At 44.2% G+C, this 17,502-nt stretch overlaps 1 protein-coding gene and 1 non-coding gene across 6 annotated transcripts in view; one reads left to right on the top strand and one right to left on the bottom strand.

Moving 5' to 3' along the window:
* The window catches only part of Atrx (ATRX chromatin remodeler), a 177,726-nt gene that overhangs the window by 124,592 nt on the left and 35,632 nt on the right, over window positions 1–17,502 (bottom strand). For all 5 annotated transcript variants that reach the window (XM_070040154.1, XM_070040155.1, XM_070040156.1 and 2 more), the window contains exon 2: window positions 385–497. In XM_070040154.1, coding sequence (XP_069896255.1) covers window positions 385–497 — 113 coding nt within the window. The remainder of the gene's footprint in view (window positions 1–384; window positions 498–17,502) is intronic.
* On the top strand, window positions 14,045–14,125 carry Trnaa-ugc (transfer RNA alanine (anticodon UGC)). The gene has a single exon. It is a non-coding gene; the product is annotated as a tRNA-Ala (tRNA).

Genomic DNA, 17,502 nt, shown 5'->3' with positions numbered 1-17,502 from the left:
TAACCAAGTTGTTAAAATATCTCTTATAATACTGTGTATTTATCAGTCAGCAATCATGACTTTGTCAGTCATTCCCATTACACATAAAACCATACCAAATGCTTTCTTCTCTAAGCTCCTACCAATCATACAAACTAAGGGATTTTCCCATTTTATTTATTAGTATACATCAGTTATAAGAGGGGGAGAGAACAAACTCCCATTTTTCCTTACTAAAATTCAAATCTCTTATGCTAGACACCAGCAAAGATATACAGTAGCAACTAGTATCATGCTAAAATTCTCATTATCCACAAGTTGAAAGCCTTTAATAACTGCTTCATCAAAAACAAGACAAAGACATCTGCACAAAAGACAAGAGATGAAGCTGAACTTTGAATTTACCTATATTTTGATTTGTCAAAAGTCGAGGAGGAGAATTTGTTTCTTCTGATTCCTCTGAGGAGTGTGCCAGAAAGTCATGAAGCTTCTGCACCAAAGTATTCAACTTGCTTTCACTATGGAAACAAAAAGGTAAAGAGGTTCATTAACTAAGTTTAAACCTCGAATAAACTGAACATAACCCATGCTATACAATCTTTGGAAGCCGTGCACCAGTGGCTCATGCCTGTAATCTTAGCTACTCAAGAGGCTATGATCTGAGGATCGCAGTTCAAAGCCAGCCCTGGCAAGAACATCCGTGAGACTTATCTCCAATAAACCACTAGAAAACCGGTAGTGGTGCTGTGTCTCAAGTGGTAGAGCACTCGCCTTGAGCTGAAGAGCTGAGGGACAGTGGCCAGGCCCGGAGTTCAAGCCCATGACCAACAAAAAAAAAAATCTTTGGAGAGGCTGGGAATGTGGCTTAGTGGTAGAGTGCTTGCCTAGCATGCATGAAGCCCTGGGAACCACATAAACAGAAAAGGCCACAAGTGGCGCTGTGGCTCAAGTGGTAGAGTGATAGCCTTCAGCAAAGCTCAGGGACAGTCCCCAGGCCCTGAGTTCAAACCCACAGACTGGAAAAAGAAAAGAAAAGAAAAAAAAAAGAACAATTGTCAATCTGCAAATAACCCAACTGATATAAAACCAGGGAAAGAAGGAAATAAGGAAAAATGGAAATAAATGGCAAAGTGGGTTATAAACAGTATCAACCAATAAAGGTAAAAAAAAAAAAAAGTCAAGGGGCTGGGAAGGTAGCTCAGTGGTAAAGTGCTTGCTTTGCATGCATGAGGCCCTGGGTTCAATTCCCCAGCACCACATAAGCAAAAAGAAAAAAAAAGCCGGAAGTGGCGCTGTGGCTCAACTGGTAGAGTGCTAGCCTTGAGCTGAAGTGCTGAGAGACAGTGCCCAGGCTCAGAGTTCAGGCCCCACGACCGGACCCAAAAAAAAAAAAAAGTCAAAACTCCACTGTCACATTGTGCAAGAATGAGGTGTGAAGATAAAGAAGCTCACTTTTGTTTAGCATACACTAGTTATACAAGGAATGGTTCACTGTCATATTTGCACATTTATACAAATAATCCCAATCAATCTCACCCCCATATTCTTCCTTATCTTCTCCACTTCTTAAAACAATTCCAACAAGTTTCATTATTCTATTTCCATACATGTAAACTAATTCCAGTGAATTTATCTTCATTTACTCCTCTTACTAGCCCAACTTCCTCTCCCAGGTACCCACATGCCCCAACAAAGCCTATTTTATTTACTTTCTTGTCTTTTTTTTCTGGTGTCATCTGAGGCACCGAAGAACACAAAGCCTAGGAGGTGTCCCTGAGCTTCTTTTGCTCAAGGGTAGCACCTTACCACTTGAGCTACAGATCTACTTCTTGGCTTTTTTGTTAGTTTTAGTGGAGATAAGTCTCACAGAGTTTCGTTCCCAGGCTGGCTTTGAAACCATGATCCTTAGCAATCAGCTTCCTGAGTAACTAAGTTTACAGGTATGAGCCACTAACACCCAGAATTTTTAATTGTATAGTAATTGCAGTAAGGATTTTCAGCATAGTATTTCAGGCACACACACACATATATAGATAGATATAAATATATATGTGCATTTTATTTATCATTTGTGGGACTTGAACTCAGGGCCTGGGCACCATCCCTGAACCTGTGTTCAAGGTTAGTGCTCCAACATTTTGAGCCACAGTGCTACTTCCAGTTTTCTGGTGGTTAACTGGAGGTGTACTCTCTCAGGGACTTTTCTGCCTGGGCTAGCTTTGAACTGAGATCCTCCAATCTCAGCGTCCGGAGAAGGTAGGATTACAGGGGTGAGCATGGGTACCGGGCTAGACATGCATGTATTATTTTAGTTAAAATAATGTTCTCTATTGTTTTCTCTTTCCCTACCCAGTCTCCAACTTCTCTTTTGATAACAGCTTTCATTAGAGTATCCTTTTGGTTGTATAAATCAATACTAATATCATCCATGGATCAATTAATCAATTATCCATTAATCAATTAAACATTTAAAACACATTACCTGTAGCCTAGTCCGTACCTGTAACTGCAAACCTCAGAAGCCAGATGGGGTTAGGGTCACAAGTTTGAGACTTGCCTGGCCTGCTCTTACAAAGTATGCACACTATGGTAAATAATGCTGCAATAAATATAGTTGTGCTGGTAGGTTTAGTATAGTCTTGTTTGTGAACATTTGAGTAATTGTCCAAAACTGGGATTGCCAGGTCATAGGGGAGTTCTATGTGGAGTCTTTTGAGGAGCTTCCATACTACTTTCCAAAGTGGTTGAACAAGTTTACATTCCTACCAACAATGCAGTAGGGTTCCCTTCTGTCCACATCCCCTCCAGCATCTGTTGTTATTGGAGTTCTTGATTATAGCCATTATAAGGAAATAGTGCAGATGCCCCTGAATATATTAATGGATCAAGAAAATGCGATATATCTACACAATTGAATTCTATGCCTCCATCAGAAAGAATGAAATTGCCCCATTCGTTAGGAAATGGAAAGACTTGGAAAAAATTATATTGTCAAGTCAGCCAGGCCCAAAGAAACATAGGTCCCATGGCTTCCCTTATTTACAATAACTAGTATATGTCTAAGACAAGTAGAAAAGGTCAGATAAGTTGATGTTAGGCGAAATGAACCCCAAGGTAAGTATTCAAATATTTTTGTTTCTTGCTATTGTTTCTAACATATTTATAAGATGATTTCTTTGCCGGGCGCTGGTGGCTCACGCCTGTAATCCTAGCTACTCAGGAGGCTGAGATCTGAGGATCGCGGTTCAAAGCCAGCCCGGGCAGGAGAGACCATGAGACTCCTATCTCCAATAAACCACCAGAAAACCGGAAGTGGTGCTGTAGCTCAAGTGGTAGAGCGCTCGCCTTGAGCTGAAGAGCTGAGGGACAGCACCCAGGCCCAGAGTTCAAGCCCCACGACCGACCAAAAAAAAAAAAAAAAAGATGATTTCTTTGTTGCTTTGTATGTCTCTTCCTCCCCCCCGCAACCCGTGTTTTCACTGTATTTGATGTTGGTATAATTTATGGAGGGGAAGGGAAAAAACAAATCATTTAACTAGGGATACAGGTGGACCCATTGCAACAATGAGATGTACAAGTCATTATGTCGAAAAAACGAACTTTACAACTATGGTGTGCGCGCGCGGGGGGGGGGGGGGGGGGGGGGGGGGGGGATTCGGAGCGGGGAGGATCGGAAGGGATGGGAAGGGAAAACAACGGAGGAGGCAACAATGCTTGATAAGAAATGTACTCATTATCTTGCCCATGTAATTGTAACCCCTCTGTACAGTATTTTCACAATAAAACAAATAAACTACCCATACACAAACACACAGAAAGCACAATGTGGTACACACCTTGACTCCATAGCAATGTTGAAAAAGTTGTCAATATTTTGTCTGAAAATTAAGCTCCATAATACTGGTACAAATTAGTGAGGGGGGAGGAGATAAAATATTGTAAGAAGAGAGGCGGAATCATCTGACTCCTTCTGCCAAGTGACAGTTTACGAAAAAACAAAAAAAGATTATAAAATGGCTGGCAAGACCACATGCAGGAAGTGAAGTCTCCAGACCCATTGGGCGATGTGAATTTTTTCTTAACTAAATTCCAATTGGTAGGGGAGTGGGGAGGGGAGGGGTCAATGAAGTCTCGAGAGAACAGGAGCTTACTCACCTCTGACTTCTCGGGTCACGCCATTTTTTTTTAAATCAATGGCAAATATTGGGGGAGGAGAACAATGCAGTCTCGTGAGAAGAGGGGGCTGAATGACCCCCACAGACACACACACACACACACACACACTCTGATGGCCTTTGACCTCTCACGCGGTGTTTCCAGTGGCCTAGGGAAGCAGCTTGGGAGCGGCAAGTGTGACTGTGCACTTGGTCCCAGAGATCGCCTCAGAAGCATGGCTACTTCTAACTCCGTTACCAGGACTGGTGCCCAGAGCCCCCGGAAAACCACAGTCTTCGTGAGGAACGTGATGAGGAGTATCAAATTGGAAGATTTAAACCGCGAATTTGGTCGTTTCGGCCCCTTGACGGACGTGTATGTTCCACTAGATTTCTATACTGGACGTCCTGGCGGGTTTGCTTATGTCCAGTTTAAGAACGCTGAAGACGCTAAAGAAGCGTTACAAAACTTGGACAAAAAATGGATTTGTGGACAGCAAATCAACGTACAGTTTTCCTGGGGAGCTCGTAAGGCACCAAAAGAAATGAATGCCAAAATGCACACATCCTCAGGTATCAAAGACAGATATGGATATTCTAGAACTTTCGACAGTAGCCGAATGAGCACCTCCTTGCATTCCTACAGAAAATCTCTCTCCTGAAAATGATGAATGGAGGAGAAGCTCAAGGCACAGAAGCCATTCCAAGGACAACCTCAAACACAGAAATGAGTCGTTTTCAAGAGCTACCTCCACTTCCACAGATCAGGCAAAGTCCAATCAGAAAACCGAAACGCAAGCAGAATCACACTGCACATCTGCATTCCACAACAAAAGTTGAAGCGCCTCCAAAACACATTCCAAAGCCCAACAATCACCCTCAAGATATCACGGAGCCAAAAACCACCTGCATCAAAATCTCAGTAAAAAGACAAAGTCTGGGACTCTTTCTAAATCCAATGGCCAATTACAATGTACACTATGATTCTCTAGACATACATTAATAATTATTTTTTTGTACCTCCCCTAGGGCTTGAAATCCTGGCCTGGGCTCTGTCCCTGAGCTTTTTTCCACTCAAGGCTACCATTATCTACCATTTGAGCCTACCTCTACTTCGTTAAGAGTCTCAAGGCCTTTCCAGCTCAGACTGGCTTCAAACCGCATTCCTCAGATCGCACCCTCCACAGTATTACAATTATAGATGCTAACAACTGACTCCTAGCCAATCTTCACAGCTCTTTTGGTATACTTAAATTTTTTGGATTGCCATGTTGTAATGGTATATAAAAAGCACCAGTTCTTCCTGCTGTTATGGTTATTAATGGTTATGTTTATAAATATGTAAAATGTTGATCAATGGTTATAATTTGTTATATATTAGGGAGATGCCAGTTTCATGTATCTGTGCATGTTTAATGTATATAGGCATATATACATGTTTAACACCTATGTACATATGTTTTGTTTTGTTTTTTTGTCGGTCCTGGGACTTGAACTCTGGGCCTGGGCACTGTCCCTCAGCTCTTCAGCTCAAGGCGAGCGCTCTACCACTTGAGCTACAGCACCACTTCCGGTTTTCTGGTGGTTTATTGGAGATAGGAGTCTCACGGTCTTTCCTGCCCGGGCTGGCTTTGAACCGCGATCCTCAGATCTCAGCCTCCTGAGTAACTAGGATTACAGGCGTGAGCCACCAGCGCCCGGCTTCTATGTACAGATGTTTGAATATGCACTTAGCAATTTGTGGTGTTTGTGTTTTTGTTAAGACTATGTCATGTTTTATTCTTGAAGTATTTGATGAAAATATACTAGCTATAACTTGTAATACCAATTTGCTATAAATACACGAGTTGATCATTAAATACTTTTCTGTTTAATAAAGCTCTCTTTAGAGTCTGTTTTGTAACAGTTTCCCCATGCACTAGCTGATAGTTTACGCTTGTGTAGTTTTTAATACAATTTTATTGTTGTTGAGGAGTTGTACAAAGGGATCACAATTCCATGTCAGGTAATAAGTATAATTCTTGGACAATGTCACTCCTTCATCTTCCCCCAGTGTCCCCTTCTCATCCCTGCCCACAAGTTACATAGTTTACTTTTTACATAGTGTATATTGAACTCTAAGCTTGCATTTTCACTCTTCATCCCTCCATTGCTGTACCCTCCATTTTCCCCATAAAAAAAAGCAGCTGAGGGGCTGGGAAGGTGGCTCAGTGGTAGAGCACTTGCCTTGCATGCATGAGGCCCTGGGTTCGATTCCCCAGCACCACATAAGCAAAAAGAATAAAAAACCGAAGTGGCACTGTGGCTCAAGTGGTAGAGCACTAGCCTTGAGCTGAAGAGCTGAGGGACAGCGCCCAGGCCCAGAGTTCAGGCCCCACAACCGGACCCAAAAAAAAAAAAAAGCAGCTGACATGGTCCAAAAAGAAATGTACTCTTGGCTGGGAAGGTGGCTCAGTGGTAGAGCGCTTGCCTTGCATGCCTGAGGCCCTGGGTTCGATTCCTCAGCACCACATAAGCAAAAAGAAAAAAAAAGCCAGAAGTGGCGCTGTGGCTCAAGTGGTACAGTGCTAGCCTTGAGCTGAAGAGCTGAGGGACAGCACCCAAGCCCAGAGTTCAGGCCCCACAACCAGACCCAAAAAAAAAAAAAAAGAAATGTACTCTTGCTGGGCACCAATGGTTCACATCTGTTAACCCTAGCTACTCAGGAGGCTGAGATCTAAGGATCATGGTTCAAAGCCAGGCCAGGAAGGAAAATTAACCACCAAAAAACCAGAAATGGCGCTGTGGCTCAAGTGGTAGAGCAGGTGTGAGCCACAGGCATACAACTACATCTCTTTCTAAATGGTACTGCATAGTTGATGAAACCAGAGATCAAAATTCACTGATTACTTAAACATATGACAAGCCAGGCTCTGGTGGTTCACACATATAATCCTAGCTATTCAGGAAGCAGAGATCTGAGGACTATGGTTCAAAACCAGCCACAGCCAGAAATTCCACTCTTGTCTCCAATTAATAACAGAAAAAGGCAAAAGTGATGCTATAGCGCAACTGGTAGTACTAGCCTTGAGCAAAAGGAGCCCAGGAACAGCACCAGGCCCAGCACCAAAAGAAAAAAAGAATATTTAAAATTGTTGAGGGCTGGGAATGTGGCTTAGTGGTTGAGTGCTTGTCTATCATGCATGAAGCCCTGAGTTCCATTCCTCAGTACCATATAAACAGAAAAGGCCAGAAGTGGCACTGTGGCTCAAGTGGTAGAATGCTAGCCTTGAACAAAAAAAAAGCTCATGGACAGTGCCCAGGCACAGAGTTCAAGTCCCAGGACTGGCAAAAAAAAGATTGTTGAGAAGGTAGGGGGAGAAGGAAGTCAAAAATACAATTTATACCCTACAAAATTAAAAAAAGTGAGGGATGGGGCTGGGAAGGTGGCTCAGTGGTAGAGCGCTTGCCTTGCATGCCTGAGGCCCTGGGTTCAATTCCTCAGCACCACATAAGAAAAAAGAAAAAAGCCGGCAGTGGCGCTGTGGCACAAGTGGTAGAGCGCCACCTTCCCAGCCCTTAAAGGTAATTTTTAAAAAGAATGTTTTCTGGGTCTGGGAATGGGGTTTAGTGGTAGAGTGCTTACCTTGCATGCATGAAGCCCTGGATTCGATTCCTCAGTACCACATAAACAGAAAAACTAGAAGTGGCGTGGTAGCTCAAGTGCTAGAGTGCTACCTTGAGCACAGAGGCTCTGGGACAGTGCCCAGGCCCTGAGTTCAAGTCTCAGGACTGGCAAAAAAAAAAAGGACTGTTTTCTTCCTTGATTTTCATTTGTGTTCCTCAAGTATGTAAACCTTCTAAAATACCAAGCTTGGGGAATAAACTGTACTAAATGCTGAATATGACTTTGTGTGGAAACTGGGAAGCTGAGGAGAAACCTCATCTATTCTTATGACAGTAACCATACAACAACCAAATCCTGGGCTAGAGATATAGCTCAGGGGCTGGGAAGGTGGCTCAGTGGTAGAGCGCTTGCCTTGCATGCATGAGGCCCTGGGTTCGATTCCTCAGCACCACATAAGTAAAAAAAAAAAAATCCGGAAGTGGCGCTGTGGCTCAAGTGGTAGAACGTTAGCCTTGAGCTGAAGAGCTGAGGGACAGCGCTCAGGCCCAGAGTTCAGGCCCCACGACCACTTCAGTGATTTTGTGTGTGTGTGTGTGTGTGTGTGTGTGTGTGTGTGTGTGTGTGTGTGTGTGTGTGTGTGTGTGTGTGTGTGTGTGTGTGTGTGTGTGTGTGTGTGTGTGTGTGTGTGTGTGTGTGTGTGTGCGCGCGCACGCGCCGCACACATGCTTACCATGGAGGCACACAAAAAGAAATTTTTGAACCTATTCCTCACAAAGATAAAAAACTAAGAGCTAGGAATTTCACAAAAGGCTATTTTTTTTAAAAGGGGAGAGGGTAGTGGCTTACACCTGTAATCCTAGCTACTTAGGAGGCTGAAATCTAAAGATGAGACTATTAATCTCCAGTTAGCTACCACAAAGCCTGAAGTGGACCTATGGTTCAAATGGTAGAATACCAGCCTGGAGCAAAAAGGCTAGTGGGCAATGGTCTGGCCCTGTGTTCATGCCCTAAGACTGACACACAGAAAATTCTTGGGCCTCGCCAGGTACCGGTGGCTCACGCCTGTAATCCTAGCTACTCAGGAGGCTGAGATCCGAGGATCGCGGTTCAAAGCCAGCCCAGGCGGGAAAGTTCATGAGACTCTTATCTCCAATAAACTGCTAGAAAACCGGAAGTGGTGCTGTGGCTCAAGGGGTAGAGCGCTGGCCTTGAGCTGAAGAGCACAAAGACAGCACCCAAGCCCAGAGTTCAAGCCCCACGACCAAAAAACAAAACAAAACAAAAAGAAAATTCTTGGGCCTGGCACTAGTGGCTCACACCTGTAATCTTAGGTACTCAAAAGTCTGAGATGTGAGAATCATGGTTCAAAGCCAGCCCAGGCAGGAAAGTCCCTGAGACTCTTACCTCCAATTAAACACCAGAAAACCAGGAGTGGAGCTGCAGCTCAAAGTGGTAGAGCACTCGCCTTGAGCAAAAAGAACTCAGCACCCAGACCCAGCGTTCAAGCCCCATGACCAACAACAAAAATAAAAAGGCCTGATTCCCCAAACCCCATGCCACCTCCTCAAGCCCATCACGTGGAAAGCTAACAAAATCAACCAAGTTCGCATCCCTTTCCTCCAGTCAGGAGTCTGCTTTTATTTATTTCAGTTCATTATCTGGTACCAAAGCAGTGGTTCTGGCTCCTAGCACTGTTCAAAGTTCTTCCAGAATCCCTGTAGCACTACCCCTGCCATCAATAGCAACTTGGTCTGAACAAGCTGACCTGTACAACCATCAACCCTAACAGTGACTTCCTGAAGATGTTGAAAGGTAACCTACAGATCACATGGTGACAAGCTGGAAGATTTGGAGGACAACAGCCCAACCGGACCAAAGCAAAAGGGGGAGGAAGGGTGGCTTTCAGGAGGACCTTTTCCTCCCTGCTCCTTCTGGAAGCAGAGCACAGATTACTAAAAGCACTGGTTGGGTAGGAATATCCAGAAATGGTAAGAGTTGTCTCCCTCTCCCAGAGTATGACACAGAGCAGAGCTGCAGTGCCAGACCCAGCTCCCCAGAGGAGTCTGTAAAGAGTTTGAAGCCATACACACACAAACTCTTAGCAGTGAAACATCATATTACAGTGCTCACAAGCTAGCATGGAAATGCTCTGTGTTGATGTGATCCAGTAAACTCTCATTTCTTATTTATTTCTTCATTCATTCATTCACTCATTCATTCATTTATGGTACCAATTTTGGACTTAAACTCAGAGCCTGGGCACTATCCCTGAGTGTTTTGCTCAAGGCTAGAACTCCACCACTTGAACCACAGCTCCTCTTCCAGCTTTTTGGTGGTTAATTTGAGATAAGAATCTCCTCCCCACACTGGCTTCAAATCGAAATCCTTAAATCTCAGCCTTCTGAGTAACTAGGATTACAGGCATGAGCTACCAGTGCCTAGCTTCTTTTCTTTAAAATTTGAAATACTGGGGATTTGATCTCAGGCCTCACACTTGCTATGTAGGCACTCTAGAGCTGAGCAGTGTCTCTACTCTCCTTTGCTTATATTACTGAATACTTTGTGCACAAAGAAAATTACCATAATCCAAAAAAGAGCACTTGGCTTGTTAGCTTTTGTGTGTGTGTGTGTGTGTGTGTGTGTGTGTGTGTGTGTGTGTGTGTGTGTGTGTGTGTGTGTGTGTGTGTGTGTGTGTGTGTGTGTGTGTGTGTGTGTGTGTGTGTGTGTGTGTGTGTGTGTGTGTGTGTGTGTGTGTGCGCGCGCGCGCGCGCAGCACTGGGCTTTTTCAGTCAAGGCTGGCACTATACCACCTGAGCCACAGTTCCATTTCCAGGGGTTTTATTTTTGTTTTTTTTTTGGGGGGGGCCAGTCGTGGGTCCTGAACTCTGGGCCTGGGAGCTGTCCCTCAGCTCTTCAGCTCAAGGCTAGCGCTCTACCACTTGAGCCACAGCACCACTTCTGGCTTTTTTCTTTTTGCTTATGTGGTGCTGAGGAATAGAACCCAGGGCCTCATGCTTGCTAGGCAAGCACTCTACCACTGAGCCACCTTCCCAGCCCTCATTTCCAGGTTTTTGCTCAGGGGTACAACATGTACAGGGCCCTGAGGTTGATCCCTACTCAACAAAGAGGAAGCCAGAGGAGTAAAAAGAAGCAGGAAGGGAAGGAGAAAGGGGAGGGAAGAAAAGAGGCAAAGTAAAAGCTCAAAAATTAAGGACTGGAGGTATGATTCAAGTGGTGGAGTGCCAGCTACCAGCTAGAAAGCTAAATGAGGTCCAGAGGTCCTGAGTTCAAGCCCTGGTACTGGCACAAAAAGTGAAAAAAAATAACAAAAGCTAAAAAGGTTTGGGACACAGATCAAATGATAGAGTGTTCACCTTACAAGTACAAGGCCCTTATTTCAAAATCTAGTATACCCCATCTAAAAATATAATAAGTAACCTAACAACAAAAGAAAAAAGAGTTAAAAGCAAATATAATTGGGTTGACAGTGTAGCTCAAGGGCAAAGTGCTTGCCTGGCATGCAGGAGGCCCTAGGTCTAATTCCCAGCATTGGAATTTAAAAAAACAAAAACAAAACCAAAACTGAACTCCAGTTATAATGTAATGGTAATCTACAATGTACTTTACAAAAAAAAAAAATCATAGCCAGGAATTTTGCCATACACCTGTAATCTCAGCTATTAGGGAAGTAATGACAGGAGGCTTTCAGTATGAAGCCAGCCAGGACTAAAGTTAGCAGGATACCCTAACTGAAAAATCAATTAAAAAGGTTCTGGATAGGGCTGAGAAAAAGGCTTAGTGATAGTGCTTGCCTACCATGTATGAGACCCTGGGTTCAATTTCTCAGTACCACATGAACAGAAATGCCCACAAGTGGAGCTGTGGCTCCAAGTGGTAGAGCACTAACCTTGAGCAAAGAAGTTCAGGGACAGTGCCCAGGGCCTGAGGTCAAGCCCCAGGACTGGCAAAAAGGGGAGGGGGCTGTGGGTGTGGCTCAAGTGCAGTCCTAAGTAAGCATGGAGGCCCTGAGTTCAATTCCCAGTATGGAGGAGGGAGGGAGAAAAAAATGACTTGCATTAGTGGAAAGTTGGGACAGATGAATAAAACATGTGGTAAGTACAATAAAATGTTAGGGCAGGGTAGATGATGCACACCTGTAATCCCAGCACTGGCCAGGCAGAAGTAGGAAGCTTACAAGTTCAAGCCAAGCCTCTGCTATGTAGTGAGGTCCAGCCTCAAAAAAGAATGATTTCACTCTTCAAGATAGAATCCATGTTTTAAGTATATGAACATTCACTAATACTTTTCCAAGTTTTCTTTAAGCTTAAGAATTTTCAGACTATGGGGCTGGGAAGGTGGCTCAGTGGTAGAGCGCTTGCCTTGCATACCTGAGGCCCTGGATTCAATTCCTCAGCACCACATAAGCAAAAAGAAAAAAGCCGGAAGTGGCGCTGTGGCTCAAGTGGTAGAGCACTAGCCTTGAGCTGAAGAGCTGAGGGACAGCGCCCAGACCCAGAGTTCAGGCCCCACGACTGGACCCAAAAAAAAAAAAAAAAAAGAATTTTCGGACTGGGAAGGTGGCTCAGTAGTAGAGCGCTTGCCTTGCATGCTTGAAGCCCTGGTTTTGATTCCTCAGCACCACATAAGCAAAAGAAAAAAGCCAGAAGTGGTTCTGTGGCTCAAGTGGTAGAGCACTAGCCTTGAGCTGAAGAGCTGAGGGACAGTGCCCAGGCCCAGAGTTCAGGCCCCATGACCGGATCCTCCCCCTCCAAAAAAAGAGAAATTTCATGATAAAATATTGAAAAATTAAATTTCAGTGAGAACATTAGCTTCTCTGATAGACACCAAACACTTGAAAAGCTATCACCTAAAAGAAACCAAGAAAGCAATTTGTGATTATAATACAACTTTTTTTAATTCAACTTGAAAGCCAGGTGTTGGTGGTTCAAGCCTATAATCCTAGCCACTAAGAAGGCCTAGATCTGAGGAAGCCACTGTCCTGGGCAGAAAAATCCAAAAAAATCTTCATTGTTGTTGTTGGTAGTGCAATTTGAACTCAGGGGCTGGGTGCTCTCCCTGAGCTCTTTTGCTCATGCTAGCACTCTACCACCTTGAGACACAGCATGACTTCCCTGAGAAATTTTTCTCTCTAATTAATCACCAAAAAGCCAGAAGTAGAGGGAGGCTCAAATAGTCAAGTACCAGCTTTGAATGAAAAATCACAGGGACAGTGCCCAGGTTCTGAATTTAAGCCTCAAGACTGGCACACAAACATATACACACACAAAATCAATTTGTATAAGTAACCCATTTTAGACAAGCACTCTGTAGGATAGTTTGTTTAAGAGTTGAGGGTGCTAGGCTAGGAATGAGGCTTAGTGATAGAGTGCTTGCCTGGCATGCATGAAGCCCTGGGTTCAATTCCTCAGTACCACACACACAGCAAAAGCTGTAAGTGGCATTGTGATACAGTGCTAGCCTTGAGCAAAAAAATGAAGCTCAGGGACAATGTCTAGGCCCTGAGTTCAAGGCCTAGGACTAGCAAAAAAAAGAGTTGAGGGTACTGCCCTGGGTTCTATCCCCAGAAATGCAAAAGAAAAAAAAAAATTGATGGCCAGGTACAAGTGACTCACCTATAATCTGAAACTAGCCTGTGAGTAAAGTCTGCAAGAATCATCTCCAAACTCACCAGCAAAAAGCCAGACTGAAGGTGTGACACAAGCAATAGAACATCTGCCATGACATAAAGCACTGAGTAAAAGTAAAAGGCTCAGTGGTAGAGTGCTTGCCTCACATGCATGAGGCTCTGGGTTTGATTCCTCAGCGCCACATAAACGGAAATGACACTGTGGCTCAAGTGGTAGAGCGCTAGCCTTGAGCTGAAGATATGAGGGACAGTGCCCAGGCCCAGAGTTCAAGTCCCACAACCGATCCAAAAAAAAAAAAAAAAGGTAAAAGGCAATGACTTCAAATCCTGGTTGCAACACTAAATTTTTTTTTTAATTTTTGCCAGTCCTGGGGCTTGAACTCAGGGCCTGGGCACTCTCCCTGAGCTTCTTTTTGCTCAAGACTAGCACTCTACCACTTGAGCCACAGCACCACTTCTGCTTATATGGTACTGAGGAATCAAACCCAGGGTTTCATGCATGCCAGACAAGCATTCTACCACTAAGCCACATTCCCAATGAACAATTTAATTTTTTAAAAACAGTTCTATACAATAATGTTAAGAATCATTTGAGGCTGGGCGCCCATGGCTAACTACCAAGGGTAGTTATAACTTTAATGAAAAATAAAAAAGAGGGCTGGGAAGGTGGCTCAATGGTAGAGCGCTTGCCTTGCATGCATGAGGCCCTGGGTTCGATTCCCCAGCCCCACATAAGCAAAAAGAAAAAAGTCGGAAGTGATGCTGTGGCTCAAGTGGTAGAGCGCTAGCCTTGAGCTGAAGAGCTGAGGGAAAGCGCCCAGGCCCAGAGCTCAGGCCCCACGACTGGACCAAAAAACAAAAAGAAAGAAAGAAAAAGAAAAAGAAAAAAGATAAAGCATAGGTGGGCACTGGTGGCTCACATCTGTAATCCTAGCTACTCAGGAAGCTGAGAGCTGAGGATCTCCATTCAAAGCCAGAGCATACAAAGGCCATGAGACTCTTATCTCCAATAAACCACCAGAAAACTAAAAGTAGTGCTGTGGCTCAAGTGGTAGAGCGCTTGCCTTGAGCTGAAAAGTTCGGGGACAGCATCCAGGTTCAGAGTTCAAGCCCCATAACTAACCAAAAAAAAAAAAAAATCATTTCAGAAATGATCTACTCTAAAGAAAGGAAATTCAGTCCCTATGAATGAAATTCAACTACTCATGAGATAATTACTGATGAAAAGGTAGATAGATATTGGAGGGGTGTTGTTACACTGTTTTCTTCTGAATATACTCATTTCCCAAAATAAAAAAAAGTTATTATATATAAGAAAGTTGCAGAGGTGTTGTAGGGGGTTGTGGATATGTGTTTTTTGTTGAATTTTGTTTTGTTTTGTTTTTGGGGTCGGTTTTGGGGCCTGGGTGCTGTCCCTCAGCACCAGCTCAAAGCTAGCACTCTACCACTTGAGCCACAGCACCACTTCCAACTTTTTCTGCTTATGTGGTGCTAAGGAATCAAACCGAGGGCCTCATGCATGCAAGACAAGCACTCTACCACTGAGCCACCTTCCCAGCCCCTGGATGTATGTGTTTTTGTGTCCCAGTCCTAGGAGCTTGAACTCAGGGCCTAGGTGATGTCCCTGCACTTTTTCACTCAAGGCTAGCACTCCACCACTTGAACCACATCTCCACTTCTGGATTTTGGTAGTTAATTGGAGATAAGAGTCTCCCAGACTTTCTTGCCTGGATTGGCTTTGAAGGTTGATTCTCAGAGCTCAGCCTCCTAACTAGCTAGGATTACACATGAGCCACCAGCACCCAGCAAGGAAAGTTTTAAGACCTATTTCAAGTCCCTATATCCTAGGGGAAAAAAAAGCAACTTACTTTATCTTTTTTGTTGTTTTGTTTTGTTTTTTTTGGCAGTCATGTTTCCTGAACTCTGGGCTTGGGTGCTGTCCCTACACTCTTCAGTTCAAGGTGAGTACTCTACTATTTGAGCCACAGCGCCACTTGTGTTTTTAAATGATTTATTGGAGATAAGAGTCTCCCGGACTTTCCTGCCCAGGCTGGCTTTGAACCGCGATCCTCAGATCTCAGCCTCCTGAGTAGCTAGGATTACAGGTGTGAGCCACTGGCGCCCAGCTATGCTTTATCTTTTTTATTTTTCATTAAAGTTATAACTACGCTTGGCTCAACCTCAAAACCATGATTTTATGGATGGTTGGGTATAAATATTTTGGTTATCTCCATATTCCTTAAACTACATAAAATTATATTCTGCACTTAGGAGTATAGAAACTAGGAGGATTGTTAGAAGCTACAGACATCTGTTCTGATCTTCTGGACTTAGTCCATGCTGATCAAAGAAGCCCACTGTGTAAGGTCTGCCTTGGGAAGGCGGAGCAGACTCTTCCCTCCTCTTGGCTAAGTCTCTGCCCAGTACCCGCAAATCACCTAGGTAACTGGAACATGTGGAGGCAGTCACCTACCCCCCTCCCTGAGGTCACATCCCCATCCCGGCTGGGCCAAAACTTATCATGGCTAGGGGTGAAAGGTGTGGCCACAAGTCAAGATAGGAACATGCAAAATCTAATATATAGAAGGCATTTGTAAAAGTCAAACGAGGAATACGTTTTCACTATAAAAGGATCAGTAGGGGCTGGGAAGGTGGCTCAGTGGTAGAGCGCTTGCCTTGCATGCCTGAGGCCCTGGGTTCGATTCCTCAGCACCACATAAGCAAAAAAAAAAGCCGGAAGTGGTGCTGTGGCTCAAGTGGTAGAGCGCTAGACTTGAGCTGAAGAACTGAGGGACAGTGCCCAGGCCCAGAGTTCAGGCCTACAACGGGACCCAAAAAAAAAAAAAAAAGATCAGTAGAAGCCAGGCATAGTGGTGTGCACCTGTGATTCCAGCACTGGGGAGGCTGAGGAGTGAGGAGGGTAAATAAAGGCCAGCATGGGATACTGAGACCCAGTCAAGACAAATAAAAGGCTGGGAATGTGGCTTAGTAGTAGAATGCTTGCCTAGCATGGATTCAATTCCTCAGTACCACATAAACAGAAAAGGCCTGAAGTGGTGCTATGGCTCAAGTGCTAGAACACTAGCCTTGAGCCGGTGCCCAGGCCCTGAGTTCAAGCCCCAGGACTGGCAAAAAAAAAAAAAAAAGATTAGAAAGCAAGTATTCCTGATCAGAAGCAAGTGTCAATGAGTACCTGCAAAATCTTCAGATTCCCCAGCCACCTGCCTAAACAAAACATGAGTAATTACCCCATCTCCATTCAATAGTAATGAAAGAGCTCTGGAATATCTGAATATCATATAGCTGAAGCCCTAAACATCCAGTGTCATCGCATGTAACTGTAACTTCCTTGCAACATTGGCAGACAGGACAAAGTAACGATTATGTTAAAACATCATGGGGTCCTTGAGGTTCTGGAACAGACATCCTGATGTGCCTTATTGTAAAATATTTTACTTTTCTTACTGACTCTTTATAAAATACATAGAAAGCATCTAAAATAGGCTGATTAAAAACAGTTATATTGGGCAGCAGTAGCACACAACTATGATCCTATACACTCAGGAAGCTGAGACCTGAGGATCATGATTGAAAGCTAGCCTGGGCAGGAAAATCCATGAGACTCATCTCCAACTAACCAAAGAAAAGCTAGAAGTGGAGAAGTGGAGCTGTGACTCAAGTGGTAGATCATAAGCCTTAAGCAAGAAAGCTCAGGGACAGTACTGAAACCCTGAGTTCAAGCTCCAGGACCAGCACATGCACTTGAGTGCATACGCATACAGAGAGAGAGAGAGACAGAGAGAGAGACAGAGACAGAGAGAGGAGGGGGGAGAGAGGAGGGGGGAGAAAGGAGGGGGGAGAGAGGAGGGGGAGAGAGGGGGAGAGGGGGGTAGAGGGAGAAGGAGAGGGAGAGGGAGAGGGGGAGGGGGAGGGAGAGAGAATTGCACCAAAACCTCTGAACCAGGAGTCATAATCTTGGTTCATGTTGTAATTAGTACTTACATCTATGACTTTAAACAAATTGCAACAACACTCAATTTTCTCACCTGTAAAATGAGATGACTGTTAAAGAAACCTTCCAGCTATAAAGTTTGCTTCTGGAACAAACCAGCAAT

Source organism: Dipodomys merriami, unplaced genomic scaffold, assembly GCF_024711535.1.
Source record: "Dipodomys merriami isolate MVZ:Mamm:240054 unplaced genomic scaffold, mDipMer1.0.p SCAF_3, whole genome shotgun sequence".
Classification (NCBI taxonomy): domain Eukaryota; kingdom Metazoa; phylum Chordata; class Mammalia; order Rodentia; family Heteromyidae; genus Dipodomys; species Dipodomys merriami.
Note: the sequence above shows the minus strand (reverse complement) of the source record. Positions and strands in the feature narration are given on the sequence as shown.